Consider the following 20,984-nt stretch of genomic DNA (forward strand, 5'->3'; position numbering starts at 1 on the left):
CAAAAACTCCACTGTGCAACACTGCAACTTCACTGCAGGAGCAACACTAACAAGACGTACTCACAAGCACAATACTACAAAATTATTTGCATGGATCCGGAGACCAGATAATCTCCAATCGTTGGCCTTCTTGTCGCTGCTCACAAACGAAGGCTAACTAATAGTGCTAGTCACATCAGGCAGTCCATGCTGATCCCAAGCGAGACGCTGGTGCAACTGCCAACCGGTAGAATGTAGTAAGCTTACTTCACGACGTATCTCATGCCACCGTGTTCTTTGACCGTCTTGGTATTTGGTCGAGCCTGTTGCAGGCTCACTGAAAAACCAAATACATCCGCAAAACGAGGAATATATATTCGCGGCCCGCCGGGTACTGAGGCCGCCCACCGGGGATTTTATAGGCATGAAATGCAGCCCCATTATTCACTCATGGTTACCTATCTACCCAGAGACAGAAACATAACACAACTATTGTGTGCCCATTGCAACGCCACTACTTATACAAGATCCGTCCGGACTCTTTCACGCGGCGTGGTTCGAGGGTAGCTTGACGCAGCACGAATAGCTCACCCCTTGCGGCAGAGGAATAGGCGCATCGAGCATGAGTTTACTCAGGCAGGCCAAACCTACCCCTACCCCTTTCTCTAGCGATTGGGAGCAGGCTTCAGAATGTGATGAAGAACTATGGGGTATAATGCGTGTATGTATAACATCCCGGTGTACGTCCATCGCTCACATAAATAGCATTAGGACGTTCGGATCATTGTGCCGCGCTCAGACAGGACCAAATGCATGGTGCTCTACCGTCAATCGATTGTGAGCAATCTCCTGATTATGTTGAGCTGCCCCCTGCTAGCGGACTTATGTGTAGCGCTCTCAATCGGTAGTTGCTCTCGCAATTGGATAGCACACGGACCAATATCAAGACTGCGATAATGACAATGCGCAGAGTCCAGTGTTTCGGACCCCGTCGAATCCAAGCGATTGAACGGGTATGTCCGATACCGAGAGAGTGCAATCGTTTATATACTTTTGGAAGCCTAACTACGTTACAAACCTGATCAGGGCTCTGTCGGTGTCAGAGTACTGAAGCGGTGGCGGTTTGCTTTATTTGTGAGTGAATCGTACATCTCTCCGCTTTGGCTTCGGAAGTCCCTGACTTCGACAGGGACGTTGCGAGTCAAATCATCCGCTTATATTCTCACAGGAGTTCATACAGTCCTGAAGGCGCGATGTTCCAGATGGCTGCGTTACGAGGTCAGTAAATGTTGCTGCAGATAGCCATAGCCTTTGGACTGACGTACTTGGAACGACAGCGGTTGCAACTCGCTAGCAATGGCATGGCACTCACCGAGAAACTACCGGAGGTAGGAAACACGCGGTGTTGCCCGCGATACATCGGGACGATGGGGTTCCTTGTCCAGATCGGTCTAGCTGGCTGCTATTCATGATAATCGGCCTCTCAGCTGCCTATCTGCGTACGGCCGCCGAGTCCTCCCACTGCAGCGGGGAGTATTGCTTCAGCCGACCGGTGGATTCTGTATGAGCCAGTCGTTGCATATTATGCGTCATCGACTCCTCCTCCGTGGAGATGCCGTTGTCGGTGAATAGGCCTTGGGGTCGCGTACCCTATGGGACGTATCCCACGGGCTGCACTGTGGCACAGCAGCCACTGATAATTCTGGTCCCGCCTCGTCCTCGTGACGCAGCTCTGACTATTCGTGCGGTCATTGTCACGCCCAAACTGTGAACCCGTCATTATGGATAATACGCCTGTTCGTTGCTCGTCATAAAGCAGCAGCGGAAAATACATCGGATCCTGCAACGCACCGCGGTTAGAAAGCACACCTAAGCATACTTTGCTGGCTGGAGGACCATGGACGAGCCTCGCAAAACGCCGTGACTGACTCGATACCATCATGGGAAGTGGGTGAGGTCGAGGAGCAGTCGGTCTATACGTACGGCTGATCACCCGATACTCGACGAGACTGCTCTGATCTAGGACGATTGGAGTGCCTCATCGAGCGCTTTAAACCAACTGCAATAGATCCACGGTCCTTCGCTTCGGCATACCCCATTAAGCCATTTGCTAGCGAACGTTTCGCGTCTCAAGAAGCAAGGGCTCAGGGCAAAGAGCTCCAGCTTGTCACATGGTACGTCGAGCCGTTGTATCTATCTCTTTGCTTGCTGCCTCTCGTACGTTAATTTTTCATCCCTTGGCCATAGCTAATTCTTGTAGCATAGCAACAGTCTTCATAGGCACTGCAATAAGAGTTCATCCCCAATGACTCCAAGGACGTAGAAGATATTAGAATGACCATCCTTAAACATAGGCGATCCCCCCGAATTCTAGGTCTATGATGTTCTCTCGTGATCGGACATGTCGTGGTCTTCATTCCAGCCCAGCTGTCTCATTGTCCACCGGGCCAGACAGTCCCGCGCCGCCGACGCTGAGTAACTCGGAGCCAATTTGCGGCGCACTGTCTACGACGTTCCTTACGAGTAGTGAAGCTAACCTCCCAGCCATCACTGAGTATCATCAACCATACTGTTTGGACAGCTTCGCTTATACTGGTTCAAGCATCCGCAAAATAACGCAGACTTACTCGACATGGATACCTGCCTGACCAGACTTACGCTAATTTTGAGTCTGCATCTTCGCGCCAGAGCTTAGCTCGCACAATCGCCATTCCATACGGGCAGGGCGAGTGGATGTCCGGGCCGAGTTCCAAAGTTTCACTTCCCGGTTCGTCTACCTGTATCAAATGCTTGGGAGCTCCGCGCGACCACACGTACATTCCAGTGCGTTTCCATGCACACTTACTGCATCACGCCATGATCTGCCATCCAGCACTTTTTCATAGATCCGGAAACGATGTACACCGGACCCAGCTACTGCTTTGGACGGTGTATGTGCTCGGACCTCCCCTATGATCCACTGAACCACTTCTCCTCCTTCCGGTACTCAAGCTTTTAAGACATTTTGAATGTAGAAACTCGGCAGACCCCGGAGAAGGCATCTTGACGGAACTTACAATGAATGGAACCTAGAAGCGCTGCAACGAAGACGCATCACGGTAACATGTCCTCTGTGCTCGCATCCGCGACAGTCTTGAAGGACGTCGCCGCACCGACTTGTATGAAGTAATCAGTCACAAAGGAGGAAGTCGCGAAGCAGCCAGCCCAACATCGACCACAACAGTGGTTGTGATGGCATGATCTCGACTGACGTGGCATTTGAGCGCATCCAGTGATTAGGACTCTTATTCTGGGACTCAAGGACTATCAATACCCATCCTGGTACGTCAATCCCACCACCCTGTTAGGGCCTCTCCATCCCTCCTGACAATGTCTAGAATTGATGGCGGACCCGAGGCGTTGATCGTCGAATATTAGAAAATTAGACCCAAACCGCGATAACATTCTCAGGGCTTGCACATCCTTAGGCACGGATCCATTGACGATCCATTGCCACCGAATCAGTCGATCCGAGTGGTAGACCTGACATCCCCATTACGAAGCGCGTTAAGCCTATCTCATCCGTATCGCTCGGAGTCACACGGTTATCAATGTACCCCTCAGGTGCTAGCACCTAATAAAGCCCATCCCAATCTTGTTGCCCTCCTCATCTTAGCCCGTGATACGCTGGAGGCACGTTGATTGTGAGCGTAGCCTCCTCGTCGAACCCGTATGAGATTCTCAATCATAATTCCTCCTTGGACTGCTCACATTCTACACAGGCGACTTCGATTCTGCAGCACATCAATGAGTCGTTTACCTGGCATACGAGAGTTGTTTCCTGGTGAGATTGTCCGTGGTTATTGAATGATGCCGTCTAATGCGTCGTTCTGCCCTAGAGCATCTTAATAGCCATCTGTATGGCAAGGAGTGGGTGCAAGTAGATACTTGTCACTGTAGGAACTGCGTGCCGCAGCCAAAACGCCGATCTGCGTCACCAGAAGCGTTCATTTCCAGTACGTCCCGCGAAGCTTTGATTTTTAACGGCGACAACTCGTCCGCAACCTTTCTCACTCTCGCAGCAGAATTCCTCGACGGGCCGCAGGCGACGTCCAACTCCATGGATGAAGACACCGCCCTGCGCTTGGATGATATTCAGGAATCATTGCAGAGACAGGAATCGCGTTGCAGTCCTTCTCAGTCTCAGGAACCGTTCGCACCTGTTGGCCGACATGAAGATTTAAATGTCACGCGGTCGACAAGTGTCAGCCTCTGCACCGAACTGGAGAGGAGGCGGCACAGCTTCGAGCAAACCTTCTGGATTAGCGATGTTGTCGACCGGCCACGGCAGCAGACGCGAAGTCACACTGGACTCAACGAGGAGAGTGCGTCCGGTTTATCCCGAGAAAAGAGCCCATCTTCACCGTCCAACTCGTACAAAAACCATCATTATCACAGTGATGTCAAGTCGTACTCACTCCCGATGCCCGCCAAGCTTGAGATGTGGGATGAGGCGAGAAGACATACTTGCAGCATCTGTCATAAGAAATTCAATCGACCTAGTAGTCTCCGGATCCACGAGACGACACATACCGGAGCCAAGCGTGAGCATTGTCTGTTAGCCAGATCAATATGTTAGATGCTTACCTCGCCGCGGACCAGCTTTCAGATGCGACTGGCCCCAGTGTGGACGCTTATTCAATGTTAACTCGAATATGCGCAGGCACTATCGTAACCATATTGCACTAGCAAACGGTTTACCCCGAGCGCGCTCAAGGCCTGGAGGTCGATCTACGCGGCGTAGACGAGAGGCTTGCAGCACTCATCGCCAAGATCATGGCGTCTCACTCCATAGTGCACCCTACTCTCCGAGTGTTGGTGAGAAGGAGGAGGAAGAACCCTACAGTCCGAGATCGCTGCATCGTTCAGGGTCCTCCTATCACGAAGCACGAAGTCTTTCATCAAATATCTTGCCGCCTCAGCTGCGTCGTTCCGGTGAATTATCATTTTTCGATTGCCCACAAAAATACCGTCCTCACCGCACCCCCTTGTTCAATTTTCTTAGGTACCGGAGTAAAAGCCGATGATTTTTCTGACTTGGAGCTGTCCGACTAAGTACTGAAGCAGTCGGACACAATTTCTTGTGGCAGGCTTTGGCTCGCGCTTACCTAGACGCTGTCTTGTAAAGTCCACGCTTGCAATGCATATCCGAGTCGCTGAGTCCAATCATTGGGATGGCGTGGGATCCGAACTGTGGATGACGGAGTTCACTCGGATACACTCTCATTGAAGCCCTCAGATTCCCTGTGGTTTAGCGAGTTTCAGGAACGAAACCTTGCATCGCCGCTGACCCTACGCGCGTCTCGAAGCTCTGGCACCTACGTCAATCGCCGCATGCGTCTATCCACAATCCCTCGAAACGAAGTCAGAGCATCCAAGTAGTTGGCTCCTGCTCAAGAAGATGACGGCTGGTTACAACTTGTCCGCCATCAACGGGTATTCGATGGTATTCCGATGGGGTTCCCGGGTATGTCCGTTGGGTAGAGAACGTAAGGACTGGAGTAGACTGAGGCCCATGGATCACCGCGGCTCTAAGATACTACACAAGTATCCTGGCCATCCGCGTGGGAACAACGCGCACTCACGCTATGTTCGACGATCTGCGACGAGTTGCAATTTGCGACCACGTTGTACCTAGCCGCCGTCGATGCGAAAGCGAATACCTTAGGCATAGTTACCCCAATTAACGAGGTACAAGAAGGAACGGGGAACTTAGCGAGCTTGAGTCGGTAGCTTTGGATGAATTGCCATTAGGCGGCCCCAACGGTGACTTGCCAGACAACACAGGTGTCGGCCGTAAGCAACCGCCCGCGGAGGTAATTCAAGGAAGGAAGTTCCGTGGCTATAATGCGTTTTATTTCGCCGAGTGAAACCACACATCTGATGAATGAAAGGTCACAGGGTCTATGTACCCCAGGACTTAGCTCTTACATGGCATCCAACGGGAGAACCGAGAAATAGCCAGGCAAATAGCTCACCGACGATATTGATCGAACAGCCAACGTACAGGCTTATAGGTCGACGGTCGCTATGACTAATTCGCGAATCGTACTGGACCGCCAGGAAGTCGCCTCTCTTCTGTGCAGGCACTTACCTGGTATATCGCTGTGGCAATTTGCGCCTTTGTGTCTGTTTGGCTCGATGCAGACAAACCTTGGAGAAGCTCGGCACAATCGCCGATGAGACTCCCGATCCCGATACGCCCTTCGCGAAGTTATGCCACCTGACTTCTAGAGGTAACCGCTTCGGGAACGAACATCTCGACACAGAGAAGAGCGAATGAAGGACGCGGAAAATTTGCTGGTACGAATATTGAGAATCCGTACAAATGAGGTGGCAGCCTAGCAATTCAAGTCAGCATGTCAGTAGCACGGGCTTGACTGAGGATGCCGTGTAAATCAATTGCAGCATTGTGCACGAAGGTCCGTACTGTCTTCCGTGCTTGATCTGCGTGTTGACATAGGCAACGATGCGACCTCCCGTCAACAACAAATTCCATTTTCTGACCAAGGCAAGCTCGACAACCCGATGTCAGCGACCCTGATTTTCTCAGCAAGGGCATCCTTCATCGGATTTGCTTAGTCTATCGCTATGATTATCTTCAGATCGGGATCAAGCTTCGGGTTCTATCTAGATACGGGATTAGGGCTGGCTCGACTGCAGTATTCACACCGACTTATAGAGACTGCTTACTTACAGACTGGTATGTCTGTGGCATCTCCAGAGGGCAATAGAGGGGGCCACTTCCAACTGTTGCACCATCGAAAATTCTGCAAACTTTTGTAAATTATAATGGAACAATATCGTAGTCCTGTCGACACTTCAAACGGACTAGTGCGCAAAATAGAGCCAGGTGCAAGGCTGATCCCACGTCAGTGAGTATGTTGATGACGTGAGGAGGGCGTGGCTCGCCGTCCCATCGTGGACATGTCCGTGTTCGGTCCCACTCAGCGGGCAAAGAGGGGAGCAGCGCGTCTCACTTCCGCGGACATGCGCTTTCCAGCGGTACTAGCCATTCTGCGAGCGCAGGCACGCATTCAGTTATCTGAGACGGAATTATCAGTTGTACAGTATATCGGGCGTGGCATGGAAGTATATCGGATACGTGCAGGTCGCAGCGATCCTGTAGTATGGTACAAGTCGGTGAGCTGTCCGATTCAATTCAAAGTCTAAAAACTTAGGGGGGAACAATATTGTGTGGTCCTCTCTGAAGACGGTGTCAGTCGGCGGTGCTGCGGGATATATGTCGCTCGACTGAGTCGACTCCGAGGAGTCTTCGGCCGAAGCTCCTATTGCCAACAGTCCATCAACCATACCTACAACCTGTCTATGTAAGACTACGACCCTTCCAGTGGACAGTAGATGTAGAGCCTGAGGGTTTTGAGAAGGTAGGGGAACAAACTGAAAGTAAGGACCGGAAAGCTAAGTGCGAATCTAAGTATTACATAGAATGAATGACATAACTACCGAAAAGGGAAATTGACCAAAATCCCGTCCACTCAGGGGCTGTATCTCTTTCTTCAATATGCATGTTGCCCTCCGCATGCACGATGTTCTACACGAAATCATTGTCAACTAGTCATCTCAGAGTCGTCGTCGAGGCGTTCTCTTTTCTGTGCCGCTCTCACTTGCCGCGACTTCTGCGGGCCTGCGCTCGATGCATTGTGGCGAAGACTGGATGGAATCGCTCCCCTTGTTCTGCTCCTTGCTGAACCCGTAAAAAGAAGGATACTTTTGTGAGATTCATTGAGTATAACTGTATACTGGCAACACCCTATTTAACTGTAGGCATGTCTAGCGTGTGGACCGCCCTATTACTTCCAAAGATCGTCAGACCTTCCGTAGGTATGCACGGAGAATCCGGGAGGTAGTTTTTACAAGCGCCTCGCACGAGAGTCATGGAATTGACGAGTCTGTCGTTCGATTTTTATGCGAGACGTTCCCCGCACCTCTCTTGCCGAACCTCAGGAGAATCATATGCCTCCCTCGACCGACCCCCACTCGCCATGAAGTTTCTTTGCATGTTAACCCTCCACTCGCTGGCGCCCATATCGGCGACAGCGACATCGGCAGCGACCTCTGCGAGGATCCGGCGTTAGGCTTTCTCATGGCTTCCCTCGTGAAGAGCACCCCCGAGTTGCGGGAGTTCCATGTGGGCGAATGGAATATTGAATATTCTATCATAACACGCCCTGATGCAAGTGCCGAGACTCAGAAATCTGCGCTCACTCCGTCTAACACAGGGTATCGGCTGGGACGCGTTCCAGGCCCTGTCAGGCATGCAAAATCTCACAACCCTTGGCGTCGAATTGGAAGACGCCTGAGACTCATTGCTCGTCGGAACCACAGTCGGACTACCATCGTTGGTGACTCTGGATATCGCGGGAAATATGTGGTCGGTTACGCGCGGGCTCCTGTATCTCATGGCGGAGAAGCTGACCTGTCTATCCTGCGCATGCTGGGCGGAAGAGGGTGGCGCCATTGGCGAACACAAGTTTATTTACGACTTTATCTCGCGATTCCCCAACCTCGAAGTGCTTTACACGCATTTCACGGCCTTCGCGAGTCTCCCGCACGACGAAGAACCCGTGGAGTGGTTGGTAGAGGACGTCCTGCGCCCTCTGACGAAGTTACCTCGTCTCGAGGTTCTGGGCATCAAGACGGCACCATTTATCACGATTCCTTTCGAAGAAAGCGATTTCTTGCCCATTATCGCGGCGTGGCCCCATATGGTGCTCCTGTCTATCATCGTGGGCCCGGGTGCCCCGGACCTCAGCATCGGATGTTTGTCGGAGGTCGTTCGCAGGTGTCCTTTGATTCTGCACCTCGGCCTACCCATAGATCCGTCAGTCCCAGTCCCTGCTGCGCTTCCCAACTTCTGTTACCGGGGGCAGATACTGGCGTTTCCAGCTGTCTCCGTCCCAGAAGATGCCAAGGAGGCCATCGCCAGGTATTTGGTCGGCATTTTCCCTTTCCTCGACCCGGATGCCTATCTTACTGCATCGGATCGAGGGAGTTGGTCATCCATCTGGGAGCTTGCTGCGTCCTTGGAAAAGGATGTGGACCTGGGAGAGGTTCTCGCCAAGTTCTACCCGCCGTCATAGGCTTTAGCTGGGGTGCGCTATTGTACCTCGAAGGCGGTCTGGGCGGCAGCCGACCCGGAAGATACGCTCTCAGGCTCACGCCGGTCGGTATCCTCTCGTTGGGACCTTACGTCGCATTGCGCTGGAATAGAATGCTGCCGTGGAAGGGTGTTCCATCCAAAGTGAAAATATGATACTAGAGACGTGCGTCGTCAATGCCGCCATCCACCCGAAATGTTCTTGGAAGGGAATAAATTCCTTTAATATCCAAGCGACAAATGTGCGGCAATTACCGGGTGACGACGGTACAGGAGAGATGTTTGATGGGGCAAGTACTGGCGCAATAACCTTGTTGAGGTTGGTCTGGTCCAGCGACCTCACCTCCCGTCTGGTGATTTGGAAAAAAATTCAAGAAGAATAGGAAACAGGAAGAGAATGTTCGCGGCGTTGTACCTCCCGCTATATGATGCAGACCAGATCCTATCCTGCTGCGTCGCCCTCGTGGAGGGTATCTACCGCAGGAGTAGTGTTGGGCGGGGCCGCGTCAGTCGGATATCGTCAGGACTCGGAAGAATCACGTTTTGACCCTCTCTCAACGATTTTTGATTTTTTTAGATATGTAACGGGAGGCATATGCAATCGCAGATGCTCCCGACGCCAATAAATGACGCCTCCGTCAGAATTGTTATATCGCGTAGGACGAGCTCGAGCTTGCTCCTGACGTAGTCACAGCTCTAGTAGTAATTTAATTTGAAGGTCTGCAGTGATTTATCATTCGAAGCTCCGCCATGTCGACGATGGTTCGCATTGGTTCGGATTCAGCTGATCACGACGACGAGAAGTGGCTGTGGCTCCGATCATCATTGCCTTATATGGAGCTAGTACTACCCAAAGCAGTATATGTTCTCTAACTTCCTTCGTAGAAGTGCCCAAGTGACACTTCATTTCCTTTGACTCTTCAGAAAACCTATATAAGAGCGTCGGGCTGCCTCCTAACTGACATTCTCCCCTCTCCTCTCCCCTCATCCCGCCATCGTCGCCCAAGCAAGTCCCCGCTCACCGCACTAGTACTGAACGAATGAGAATCTGGCCAAAACGCACAGCTAGCCTTGTTCTGGGAGCCGTGGATTCCGTTCACTGACTTTGGATAGAGTCTGACCTGATTCGCCTTGAGTGGCTTGCGTCGACACCGAGGATATAAACATATCGTGGGAAACGCAACGTGTCCTTGAGATGTAAGTTCGCAACCGCTCCCGACAGTTCAACCAGTTCTGACCATTCTCCTCTTCTCTAAGATCTGGCTACCTCGCTCTTTTGAGCCGGCGACGTCTCGCGCAACGGAACATGGTGTTATTTACGAAGCTAGCGGCCCTAGTTCTCCTTGCATTCCCTCATGCCATCCTCGCCGACCCCAGTAGTGGATCGGCATTGTACCCGCCAGGGCTGCTGCCCTTGATCAACCGCGCGAATACACTCTTCTCTGCAGGGCAGTTTAACGAAGCGTCACGAATATACTCGGAAGCAATCGGTGCGCTACACGACTTCACACCTGGACAGATAACTGACTTGACTGGTAGAGCAATCCCCTCTCGATTACCTCCTCTACTACCGCCGCGCCACCGCCTACCTCTCCCTCTCGCGATACCCGCAGGCGTTGTCGGACCTCGACAAGGTGCTGGAACTGACGAACAATACCTTTGACAAGGCGCACCTCGTCAAGGCGCGCATCCATGCTCTCTCGGGTCACTGGGCCGAGGCCAGGGCGTCCCTGGCCCAGTACGGGAAGGCCAAGAAGGCGAGCGACCCGGAGGCGATGGAGATCATGATGAGCGTGAGCGAGGGGGAGTCGGCGGAGAAGAAGGCGCGACAGGCGGCCAAGTCACACCTGTGGACGCTGTGCGAGGAGGAGAGCAGCATTGCGCTGCGGACGGCTACGCACTCTGTCGACCTGAGGCAGCTGAGGGTACAGTGCTCGTTGCAGGCTGGTGACGTGGAAAGCGCGGTGGGGGACCTGACGTAAGTGGACCTATGCATCTAACTTTTCTGCCTTACTAAATGAGCATGCAGTCGAATCACCCATCTAACGTCCGCCTCGACACCGCTGTACATGCGCATCTTCCGACTGACGTACTTCCTGCTCCCTCCCACTTCGACCGAGTCCGCGCTGTCCACGCTGAAACAATGCCTGCACTACGACCCCGACTCGAAACCGTGCTTCTCTGCGCGGCGGCTGGTTAAGACCTTGGCAAAGTCCACGGACAAGCTGTCTTCATACGAAGCCGACTCGAAGTGGTACGGCTTGATCAACCTCCTCGTACCGAAGAAGAGCACAGGCAAGGGAGGGTTGATCAGCGAGTTTGAGGAAGCTGTGAAGGAGCACTTCGAGAAGGAGGAGCTGCCTAGCAGTTTGCAGCCGATGAAGAGCAGTCCGAGGCTCGCGGAGCTGTATCGCAGCGCGTGTCGGGCGTATACAAAGCTTGGGAAGGCCAAGGAGGGTGAGACGTACTGCGCGAGCCTGCTAGGTGGGTGCTATAGTTGCTGAAACGAGAATACCAGCAGTTAAGGGAAATCCATAGGTATGAAGGGTATGGAGGATGATGCTATCGGCCTGGTGGGCCGCGGAGAGGCATTGCTCGTCAAGGAAGAGTGGGAGGAAGCTGTGAGGGTGCTCGAGAAGGCGTTCGAGGCAACCGGGAGGAGCGATCGTGAAGTGCGTCTGATTTTCACTGGAGGCTGTGCGTGCACACAGTACGCTGACGCATTACATTCACATTTGCAGGTGATGCAGTCGTTGCAGAAGGCTCAGAAGCTCCTGAAACAGTCGAAGCAGAAGGACTATTACAAGGTTCTGGGTGTTGCAAGGGATGCGGACCAGAAGACGATCAAGAAAGCCTAGTGCGTACTCGTTTGCCACCTTTACAATTTAGCAACTCAGTGCTCTGACTATTTATATACGAATGCGCAGTCGCAAAGCGACAATGAAAGCCCACCCAGACAAAGGCGGTAGCGAAGCTAAAATGGCAGCCGTCAACGAGGCGTACGAGGTGCTCTCCAACCCAGGTACATTCCCTTCTCTCGTATTGGTACACTGGCCTCCCTATAACGCAATGCTGACGAATATTTTTCTTTTCGCGCTGGCAGAATTGCGCGCTCGGTTCGACGCGGGCGACGATCCCAACGATCCGATGTCCCAGCAGGGCGGGCATCCCTTCCAGCAGGGCGGCTCGCCGTTCGGCTTCCACCCCGGCGGCGGGGCGCAGTTTGCGTTCAGCGAGGGACACCCGTTCGCAGAGTTCTTTGGCGGTGGCCCCGGTGGATTCCAATTTCAGTTTGGAAGGAGCGGGGGGCGTGGAAGGAGGGGTCATTGAGAGCAGGCTGGATGAGGATGGTGATATCAACGAGGTGAAAGGAGTGGATGGATGGACTCGTGCATTTAGAGTAGTGATCTCATTTTGTCGAGCGGTTATGCCTTTGTGTGGCTGTTTGTTATCGTTGGCATTATTGTACGCAATTGTAAATCTAGTGCAATGTTATATTATTTTCACAACACGATTCTTCTAAGTGAACCAGCCCGCGATCCCCTAATCGTCCTTAACGCAAGAAATCTGAAGTCCCTTTACACCTAAAGAGAGACGGGCCTGTTACGCGACATCAGCTGATGGGACGACCTTTAACCCTCTGCCGGCATACCTGGAACGGTGTAGTTTATCAATCGTTCAATGTCGACAGTGATACCAGGGTCCGTGCTCCCATAGGCACCGGGAAAGGTCGCGGTTGGCGAGGGAACGACCGAGCCGGGACCGGTGATATTCAGCTGAGCGCACTCCATCTGCGGGGTAGCAGCTGTCTCTACCTCGAAGACGAAGATCGTGAGGAGTGTACGTACGTAGAATTGAGCTCCTGGGTACGTCTGAGCTTTATGCACGGCGATGATTTCGTGTCGCAGCAGGTAGGCGCCGGGCTGGATACAGCTGGGGATGGTAAAGTTGACTTTGCCCGCGTTGGCGATGAGCCGGTCGGTTGCCCAGCTGCCGTCGTCGGACAGTCCGTCTTCGTAGAATTTGAACCAACTGAGACCTGCTACGTCTGTTTGGAGGGCATCCGGGACTTTTGCACTACGCAGGTGGTGAGCAGAAGGAAAGCGGGAGAGCAGAGGGAGCACGTACAGGTATGCGATGACGGGGCCTTTGTGGTCAGGCCGGATTGACTCGGTGGTGTTGACGTCGTCTATGGTGGGGTGCCATTCGGCTGTGATGGTCGACCCTGCGGGCACTTGGATGATGGCGAGGGACACGGGTTCGTGGTAGGGATTTACGCCGCCGTTACAGATAATATCTAGAAACATTCGTCATGCAATGTTCCGTATGGAAAACGGGAAACCAAGTACCATTCGAAGAGAGATCCATGATAGGCTATGTGTCGCAGAGGTGAGCTCGAGGTCGTCCTGTGAGGGATGCACTACTCGCCCAGTTGGACTCGGGAATCCGTATCCCGGACAGATGTCCTTCGCCAACGCCGTCCACATATACCCTCTACCACCGGGAATGACGGTGATCCAGCGGCTCATCAAGTGGTGATGTTGGCGTACCTGAAATATTGTGTGTGCGCACGCTAGAGCGGCTGAATGAAGAACGACGAAGAACGTTGGGTTCATCCCTTCAAGTTGAGCTACTACTGGTTGACAGAACACTGCACAAGCGTCTTATACGGCCTGCTACTCGTTTGTATAAACCGCGTAGACAATATTCCCATAGCCTGTCGGATCCGGTGGTTCCCAGAGTGCGTCGCAAGGTGTAAGGCAGTGTACCCTGGACGAGCCAAACCCTTCACCCTCACTCGTGGAGGAGTCCGCTATATGGAATACTCGTCTGCTTGCGACGTGATGGCGAGAGTAGGGCGACATTGAGATTCAGAGCCTCTGGAATACCGAGCGCTCGGCGTACGGACAATTAGCAAACTCCCAATGGGACTTGGGCAAATCGTCATTTCCTTCCCCGAGATGATGGGACGATGAAAACTGGCATTTCTCATCGTAAGCAGAGACGTTGATGTGCGATGGGAAGAGCTGCAAAGACACGAGCAGACGATATGCTGATTTGAGCAGACATAGAACATACACTTATATGGCTACATAAGATTGAAGAATTACAGGCCCATGTGTGCCTCCGAAGAACCAAGTTGACCGTGACGAATTATGCAAACAGACGCTTAGTGTACCTATGGTGTAGAAGTACGATCAGCAACAGACGTCGATGAGACAGAAGCTGCGGCACTCACGAGTTCAAACCATGCACGCCACCCTCGACCTGCGCGCTCGCAGTCCGCAGCTCGAAACGGACCTTACCGACCCTAACACCCTCCTGCAGCTCCGCCACGCTCCTGACGCCGATGTCCTGCAGGCTGTGCTGGACACCAGTGTACAGATACGGCAGGAACTGCTTGACGGACCCCTTGTCCTGGACGTCCCCGGAGACGCCCTGCGCGACCTTGACTGCGGACGACTCGGAGAAGTACCGCGCGGTCGCGGCGTTCTCGTGCGTGGAGGTCTTGCGCGGGAGGGGCTGCTTTGATGCAGAGGAGCCTGACCCACGGCTTTGTACGGAGGGCGGCAAGGGTTTGCCTTGCTCCATAGCCTCCTGCACCCGTTTATGAGTAACAGGGACATTTGCAGATAGGGGATATACGAACCAAGCTGCCCATCCCACGGTACGCCTTGACCCGCTTACCTTCATGGTAGAAGTACTCGCCAGGAGCCTCCGTCGTTCCCGCGAGCAGCCCGCCCATCATTACCGCGCCTGCGCCCAGAGACAGGGCCTTCACGATATGCCCAACATTAGAGATTCCACCATCAGCAATCACTGGCACGCCAAATTTATTCGCAAACTCCGCGACGGCGTATACCGCGGTGGCCTGGGGGCGGCCGACGGCCATCACCTCCTGCGTAATACAAATCGAGCCGGAGCCCATGCCGACGCGCAGGCCATCCGCGCCCGCGGCGATGAGGCTCGCGGCCTGCTCGCGCGTGACAACGTTACCCGCGATGACCTCAAGGTGCGGGTACGTCTGCTTGACGTACTTGAGCATCTCAATCTGGAAGACCGAGTTGCCCTGACTCGAGTCGAGCACAACGATGTCGAGCCCTGCCTCGACGAGCGCGGCGAGCCGCTCGCGGTCCGCAGGGCGCGTGCCGATCGCCGCGGCCGCGTACAGCTGCTTGCTCTCGGGCAGCTTCGACGCGAGCGGGTACGTCTCGTTCTTCAACAGATCCGAGCGCGCAAGGAGCGAGTTGAGCCGGCCCGAGCGGTCGATGATGGGCAGCTTTCCCTTTTTGGAGTCCCGAAGGATTTCGTTCGCCTCGGTGAGCGTGATGCCTTCGTACGCAGTGACGAGCTGCGTGGTCATGACTTCCTTGAGCGGCACGTCGGGGTCGCGGAATTGAATGTCGCGATTCGTGACGATACCGAGCAGCTTGCCGCCGAGCTTTCCGGTGTCTGGAGAGCATGTGAGTCATACGTAAGGCACAGACGATAGTTGAGTCAGATAATAGGTTATAAAGATATCCGCAGATCACACGAGAAACGCGTTACTCGGAAGGACGAAGGTTATATAATGGTTTATCATCGTTAAGAATGACAGTTAGAGCAGAACGCACCAGTGATAGGGATCCCGGAGAAACCCTGCTTCTCCTTGATTTCCAAGACGTCCGAGACCGTGTGCTCTGGCGTAAGACAAACCGGATCCGTGATAAAACCGTTTTCATGACGCTTCACGCGGCGAACCATCTCCGCTTGCGCTGCAGGAGACTGGTTGTGGTGGATCACGCCGACGCCGCCCAGCAACTATCGACGCAAACACAACCATTGAATTCATCCCACTATAGCTATCGTCGACGAGGGAGCTCACCGCCATAGCAATAGCCATGTCCCCTTCTGTGACAGTATCCATGGGACTGCTCATAAAAGGCGTCTTCAGCACGACGTTGCGTGTAATCTTACTCTCCACCACAACTTCATGCGCGCCAAAATCGATCTTTCCAGGCAGCATAAGAAAATCGTTATATGTGAGTCCACCATGGATCTCCGAGTTCATGAGCTCCTGCACGGACAGGCCATCGGAGCGCTGGTACGTTTTCAGATGCTCGAGAGCAGTGGAAGGGTCAAGATAGGTTTTATTCGTCGGCATCGTCGAGGACGGTGTTGGCGGTAGTGGGCAGAGAGTGCCAGAATAAAAATTGATTTTGCGCGGCTTTATATATGACTCATTTCGGATAACTGGGTTATGTCAAGTATGATATTACGTAGGTTATCGGTGACGTAAATATCGTCCTTCATCTCTGAATTTTACCTTTCCTGTTCCGTAACTAAAGGAGTCTTTCGACGTTCGACATTGACATCGACGTAGCATTGCATGCGTCTATATATCGAGCTGATATCGCATAGCTTCTCTCCTATACACGGTACCAAAAACGGTCACCCCCGTCGAGGTCGATAAAGCATAAGGACGCGGGCTGGGATACTTTCAGGAAAGCACCCGGAAAACGTCTCGTGCTCAAGCAACGAGGTTTTTGACTCTGTGTCATTTACGTGGTCTGGTCTGGAAGGCAACGGCTTGGTTCGACATGCGGCCAAACGATCGTTTTCTACAATCTGGAAACCGTTTGTAGGTATGTTTGATCGTGGCAGATGAATCACGGAGCGGTGCGTATATGTTCGTTCTATGTGGTTGTCCTGGGAGATTAAATATCTGGTATGTCTGGGGATTCATATGGATTGACCCCTTAGAGACGGCAGCGACACGCGCGACATCATTAAGAGCTAAACTTTTCCTGGGTCTCGACATCGGCGTAGACTGCGATATCGCTGGCTCATCCAGGAGGTGCCGATGAGGCGATGCGGGTTTACCTAAGCCCCAATTCCTGAAAGTGACCGAGCTTTCGTTGCGGAAACCTTCGGAGGTGTAGACATCGAACTCAAGTTGAATCAGCGACGCAATATGCCAGTTTAAAAGTCGTTGGTGCGGGCGGTGCAATATGGATCGGGCAGGCCATGATATCCAATAGTGCTGGCCGCCCTGCACCTAGCTAGCCACTGCGGGAGTTGCAGTCTTTAGGGGCGGGCAAAAGATTGTACGAAAGGGAACTGATTGGCTGGAAATTACCTTTCGTAACAATCTTCTGCCTGGCCTCAAATACTGTAACTCCCGAAGTGTAGCTTATCATGTTCTCGGGTTGGGTACTTTTCCTAAGATTCTCTGCAGCGTTATCTATACATCGTGAGGTTTGTCTCTAGCGTGGTGGTGGGGATAAGCGTTTGGATGTATGAACAAGGAGCAAACAAGAGTCTGACCCACAGGAGTCGGGAACGAAGGAACGACGCAGAACGCAAAATCAAGCGACCGTGGGGATCAGTAAGCATTGTTCTGCCTTTACCTGGACAACATCCGAAGTCGAAACTCGAGGATGGTCCCAGTGTGCGTTTTCGTGCCGAATAGCTGCAAGCCAGACCTGTACTGAAGGTGGCAGAATCTGAAGGTTTCGGTTTCCTCCTACCGTCCTCAGACTGATCATTTTCGTGAGACTCTTATGTGGCATCGTTGCCTTGTCTTAGCCCATGCGTGTCACGTTCGCGGGTGTTCGTCCGATCCAATAGTGCTTAACGCAGTCCTAGGGAAGAAGATCCTTCGTTCAAGGTCGCCAGGAGCACTCCCTGGTACGTTCTATATCGCTCTCAACGCGTAGGACGTTTAATGGGGCTGAGTGCATCGAAGTGTAGTACTTATTTCGCGTCATTAGAGATGGCTATCCTCCTATGGCAGCACACAAGATTCAAATTCGGACCTTAGCACGCGTAGCTTCTCGAGCCGATTTCCTCTTCTTTTCTGCCGCTTTTCTATTATTCTGTTCTACCACGGGGGATCGTAACTCATAGAACTGAATGGCCTGCGGATTCTAATCGGGCTGAAGATACTTGGAAGAACAACATACGGTAGATGCGGGATGGCGGTAACGTCGTGTTCTCTGATGAACCTATGTCGAGTATTCATACACACTACAAAAAGGGTGAAGTGTCCATAGTTTCCTGACACACTACCCACCAGTCTGACATGAGTCTGAGCCGCGTCGCAACAGTAACAGGGGCGGCGCAGGGCTTCGGGCGTGCCATTGCTCTGAGGCTGGCTAGGGACGGCTTGAACGTTGCTGTCTCCGATATCCCAGCCCAGCAGTCCGAGCTCGAGGCCGTGGCGCAGGACATCAAAGCTCAAGGTCGAGCATCCATGGCCGTACAAGCGGACGTTAGAGTGGAGAAGGATTTGAACAACATGGTTGAGACTATTGCAGACAAACCAGGTGGACTTGATGTGGTAGGCCTGCAATATCACGCCTAACTGCATGTCCTGAGCTTCAAGTTCATAGATGGTTGCCAATGCCGGGGTAACCGTCGCAAAACCCTTCCTTGACAGTATGTACATATGTAGCCCGTCAGACTCTCTCTTGTGCGCTTACATCGCTATAGCGCCACTATCTCTTCGGTCAATTTCAAAGGGGTATTCCTACGCTACAAGGCCGCTGGAAGGGTCCTGATCGCTCAGAATCGAGTTGGAAGGATCATAGGTTGCCTTCTGGACATTGTCTTAGCGCCGTGACTCATACCTTATGTCGTCACAGGCGCTTCCTGTAGCGGGAAAAAATGGGTATGCAGATGTCCGTCTAAACTTTCTTTCCTCACCTTGTTTTCGTTAGGCACCCCGGGACTGACCGCTTATTGATCGAGCGAATTTGCCGTTCGAGCACTGACTCAAACTGCAGGTCAGAGATCTCTATGAGATTCTTGAGCGAGATCTTATCGTCAGGATGGCAGCTGTCGAATTCGGGCGCTGTGGCAACACAGTCAATGCGTTTGCACCGGGTTTCGTCAATACGCCGATGTGTAGGTGTCCCAGTAACGACATCGAGTGTGTACCTGCGACTTCAAGGCTTACTCGGTCCAAATGCGTAGCGTGGCCGGTAGAGGTCTCGACGTCGAACCAGTAAGTCGAAGTTCTTTTCTAGCTTGGTTCACCGGCTGAATGCCAGTCTAGCTGAAAGCGAAGGCAATACTTGAGCAAATTGGGGAGCCCGATGATGTTGCGAACGCTGTCTCCTATCTGGCCATCGGTTGCTCGTGCAAATTAAATGCCTCGACAGAGGGAAACGACTCGTCTTGCCTCTGTCTGGCAGTCCCTCAGGCTATCATCTGGAGCGAAGGCTAGTCGAGCACCCGCAGGCCTTGCTTGCTTCTCAGGATACTGTACAGCTCGTCTTTGGCTCGTCTGAGAGGGCAAGGAGCGGTTAGTACCATTTTCACTATCTCTGGAATTGGCGATATTATTGACGTTCGCGCCGCATTGTCCGTGTCACGCCTTGCAGGTACGTACAGAAGTGCCCAATCTCCCTCCGCTTCTAGCACTAGCAATCAGTGCCATGGCACATAGGGTTCCTTGACCGACACGTGTGGGGTCCCGTGTCTGACAGCGTCTCTCGTGCTTTCGGCTCGGTGCTTTCTATAAGGGAATCTTCTACGTATAGGGCTTGACAGATTCTAATATGACACTAGGGTCTGAAAAAAACACGACGATCTTCGAAGCTGAGCAGGGTCTTGCTGTCTCCTAAGCTCACCTTCATATGAGAACCTGTTGAAAGAACTGTATTCACCGCTCCTCCCATTTCCCTCAGTCCGAACCATACATGAGTTTCCGTCGAGTTGCGATAGTCACCGGTGCCGCGCAGGGAATTGGGCGTGCCATCGCTCTTAGGTTCGCGAAGGACGGCATGAACGTCGCTGTCTGTGACCTCCCGTCGAAGCAGCCTGGGCTCGAGGCTGTAGTACAAGACATACAGGCGCACGGTCGGACCGCCATGGCGTTGCACGCTGATGTGGCAGTAGAGAAAGATGTGAGCAACATGGTCGATATCGTTGCGGGCAAGCTAGGTGGACTCGATGTGGTAAGCGACAAATCACAATTCGAAAGGGATGCAACGCTTACCTGTTCATAGATGGTGGCTAATGCTGGCATAGCCATCAAAAAATCGTTCCTGGAGAGTACGTATGTAACCGGCTGTATTTTCCCTGCATCCTGAAATCCCTATAGCGACACTGGAAGACTTAGATACTATGTCCTCGGTCAACTTCAAAGGAGTATTCCTATGCTATAAAGCCGCTGCGCGGGTCATGATTGCGCAGAACCGTGGAGGAAGGATAATAGGTAGCATTCCGAGAATCATACAACAGCCACAATTCAAAAGTTGCATTATTAGGTGCTTCTTCTGTAGCAGGAAAAATGGGTACGATAATCGAGACAGCACTTACGTTTCTGACCATCTGAAGCTAGGCCTGCCGGAGTTGACCGCTTACTGTGCGAGCAAATTTGCGGTTCGAGCACTAACTCAAACCGCCGGTGAGTCGCCATCACAAGACCTCGGGTGGGTACCTCATTGCTTGGTTTGCAGCCATATAATTCGGGCGCTTTGGTATCACGGTCAATGCATACGCACCCGGCCTAATTGATACGCCAATGAGTAAGTGCACGAGAATCTATGACACCAATTATCACCCGCTCACAATTTTCTCCTCGCAGTGCACAACGCGGTGCGCCGTGGTCTCGACGTGAAATCGGTTAGTGCATGATAACGGTTTCCGCTTGATACGCCATCTGAATGCCATGCTAGCTCGGAGCGCGTGCGATACTCGCAAGGCCCGGAGAGCCCGAGGAAATTGCGAACGCTGTCTCTTTCCTAGCATCGAAGGAATCTAGTTTCATAACAGGTGCGGTTCACTGATACTTCTTCATGAAAGGCGAGGCCGACGTCTATTCACAGGTCAAACAATTTCGGTGGACGGAGGGGCG

At 52.7% G+C, this 20,984-nt stretch overlaps 5 protein-coding genes across 5 annotated transcripts; 3 read left to right on the forward strand and 2 right to left on the reverse strand.

The window, feature by feature from the left end:
• Positions 1–601: 601 nt before the first annotated feature.
• GLOTRDRAFT_91319 (uncharacterized protein) lies at positions 602–9,122 on the forward strand (the record flags this gene model as incomplete). The annotated part of the gene is made up of 28 exons (XM_007864534.1): positions 602–700; positions 779–816; positions 908–992; positions 1,066–1,113; positions 1,278–1,381; positions 1,467–1,603; positions 2,003–2,153; positions 2,670–2,802; positions 2,852–2,909; positions 3,252–3,300; positions 3,447–3,582; positions 3,741–3,802; positions 3,919–4,343; positions 4,525–4,562; positions 4,708–4,836; positions 5,401–5,485; positions 5,555–5,743; positions 5,773–5,814; positions 5,913–6,021; positions 6,166–6,254; positions 6,427–6,440; positions 6,624–6,721; positions 6,828–6,852; positions 7,090–7,161; positions 7,371–7,425; positions 7,807–7,863; positions 7,890–8,219; positions 8,368–9,122. The coding sequence occupies 28 exons, from the start codon at positions 602–604 to the stop codon at positions 9,120–9,122; spliced, it is 3,612 nt and encodes a 1,203-aa protein (XP_007862725.1).
• A 1,252-nt stretch (positions 9,123–10,374) lies between these two features.
• Positions 10,375–12,646, forward strand: GLOTRDRAFT_71540 (uncharacterized protein). The gene is made up of 7 exons (XM_007864535.1): positions 10,375–10,629; positions 10,679–11,117; positions 11,169–11,623; positions 11,678–11,811; positions 11,881–11,996; positions 12,067–12,161; positions 12,243–12,646. The coding sequence occupies exons 1-7, from the start codon at positions 10,446–10,448 to the stop codon at positions 12,467–12,469; spliced, it is 1,650 nt and encodes a 549-aa protein (XP_007862726.1). The 5' UTR covers positions 10,375–10,445; the 3' UTR covers positions 12,470–12,646.
• A 125-nt stretch (positions 12,647–12,771) lies between these two features.
• Positions 12,772–13,755, reverse strand: GLOTRDRAFT_103762 (glycoside hydrolase; the record flags this gene model as incomplete). Its single annotated transcript, XM_007864536.1, has 6 exons — positions 12,772–12,930; positions 12,988–13,216; positions 13,268–13,436; positions 13,489–13,513; positions 13,568–13,633; positions 13,690–13,755. 6 exons carry the CDS (start codon positions 13,753–13,755, stop codon positions 12,772–12,774), a joined length of 714 nt encoding a protein of 237 aa, XP_007862727.1.
• Positions 13,756–14,044: 289 nt separating this feature from the next.
• On the reverse strand, positions 14,045–16,311 carry GLOTRDRAFT_136598 (IMP dehydrogenase). The gene is made up of 5 exons (XM_007864537.1): positions 16,005–16,311; positions 15,754–15,940; positions 14,790–15,592; positions 14,379–14,737; positions 14,045–14,318 (listed from the first exon to the last, which is right to left on the reverse strand). The coding sequence occupies exons 1-5, from the start codon at positions 16,281–16,283 to the stop codon at positions 14,294–14,296; spliced, it is 1,653 nt and encodes a 550-aa protein (XP_007862728.1). The 5' UTR covers positions 16,284–16,311; the 3' UTR covers positions 14,045–14,293.
• Positions 16,312–18,203: 1,892 nt separating this feature from the next.
• On the forward strand, positions 18,204–20,916 carry GLOTRDRAFT_33422 (NAD P-binding protein; the record flags this gene model as incomplete). The annotated part of the gene is made up of 5 exons (XM_007863509.1): positions 18,204–18,461; positions 18,514–18,559; positions 20,229–20,342; positions 20,469–20,578; positions 20,806–20,916. The coding sequence occupies 5 exons, from the start codon at positions 18,204–18,206 to the stop codon at positions 20,914–20,916; spliced, it is 639 nt and encodes a 212-aa protein (XP_007861700.1).
• Between the last annotated feature and the right edge of the window lie 68 nt (positions 20,917–20,984).

The sequence above is a fragment of the Gloeophyllum trabeum genome, assembly GCF_000344685.1.
Source record: "Gloeophyllum trabeum ATCC 11539 unplaced genomic scaffold GLOTRscaffold_00002, whole genome shotgun sequence".
Lineage (NCBI taxonomy): Eukaryota > Fungi > Basidiomycota > Agaricomycetes > Gloeophyllales > Gloeophyllaceae > Gloeophyllum > Gloeophyllum trabeum.

Coding starts and splice junctions, on each gene's coding strand:
- GLOTRDRAFT_71540 (XM_007864535.1), top strand. CDS start 10,446: ATGGTGTTATTTACGAAGCTAGCGGCCCTAGTTCTCCTTGCATTCCCT. Junction 10,630..10,678: donor AATATACTCGGAAGCAATCG/GTGCGCTACACG, acceptor CTTGACTGGTAG/AGCAATCCCCTCTCGATTAC. Junction 12,162..12,242: donor CGAGGTGCTCTCCAACCCAG/GTACATTCCCTT, acceptor TCGCGCTGGCAG/AATTGCGCGCTCGGTTCGAC.
- GLOTRDRAFT_136598 (XM_007864537.1), bottom strand. CDS start 16,283: ATGCCGACGAATAAAACCTATCTTGACCCTTCCACTGCTCTCGAGCAT. Junction 15,941..16,004: donor ACATGGCTATTGCTATGGCG/GTGAGCTCCCTC, acceptor TTGCGTCGATAG/TTGCTGGGCGGCGTCGGCGT. Junction 14,319..14,378: donor GGCGTGCATGGTTTGAACTC/GTGAGTGCCGCA, acceptor TCTACACCATAG/GTACACTAAGCGTCTGTTTG.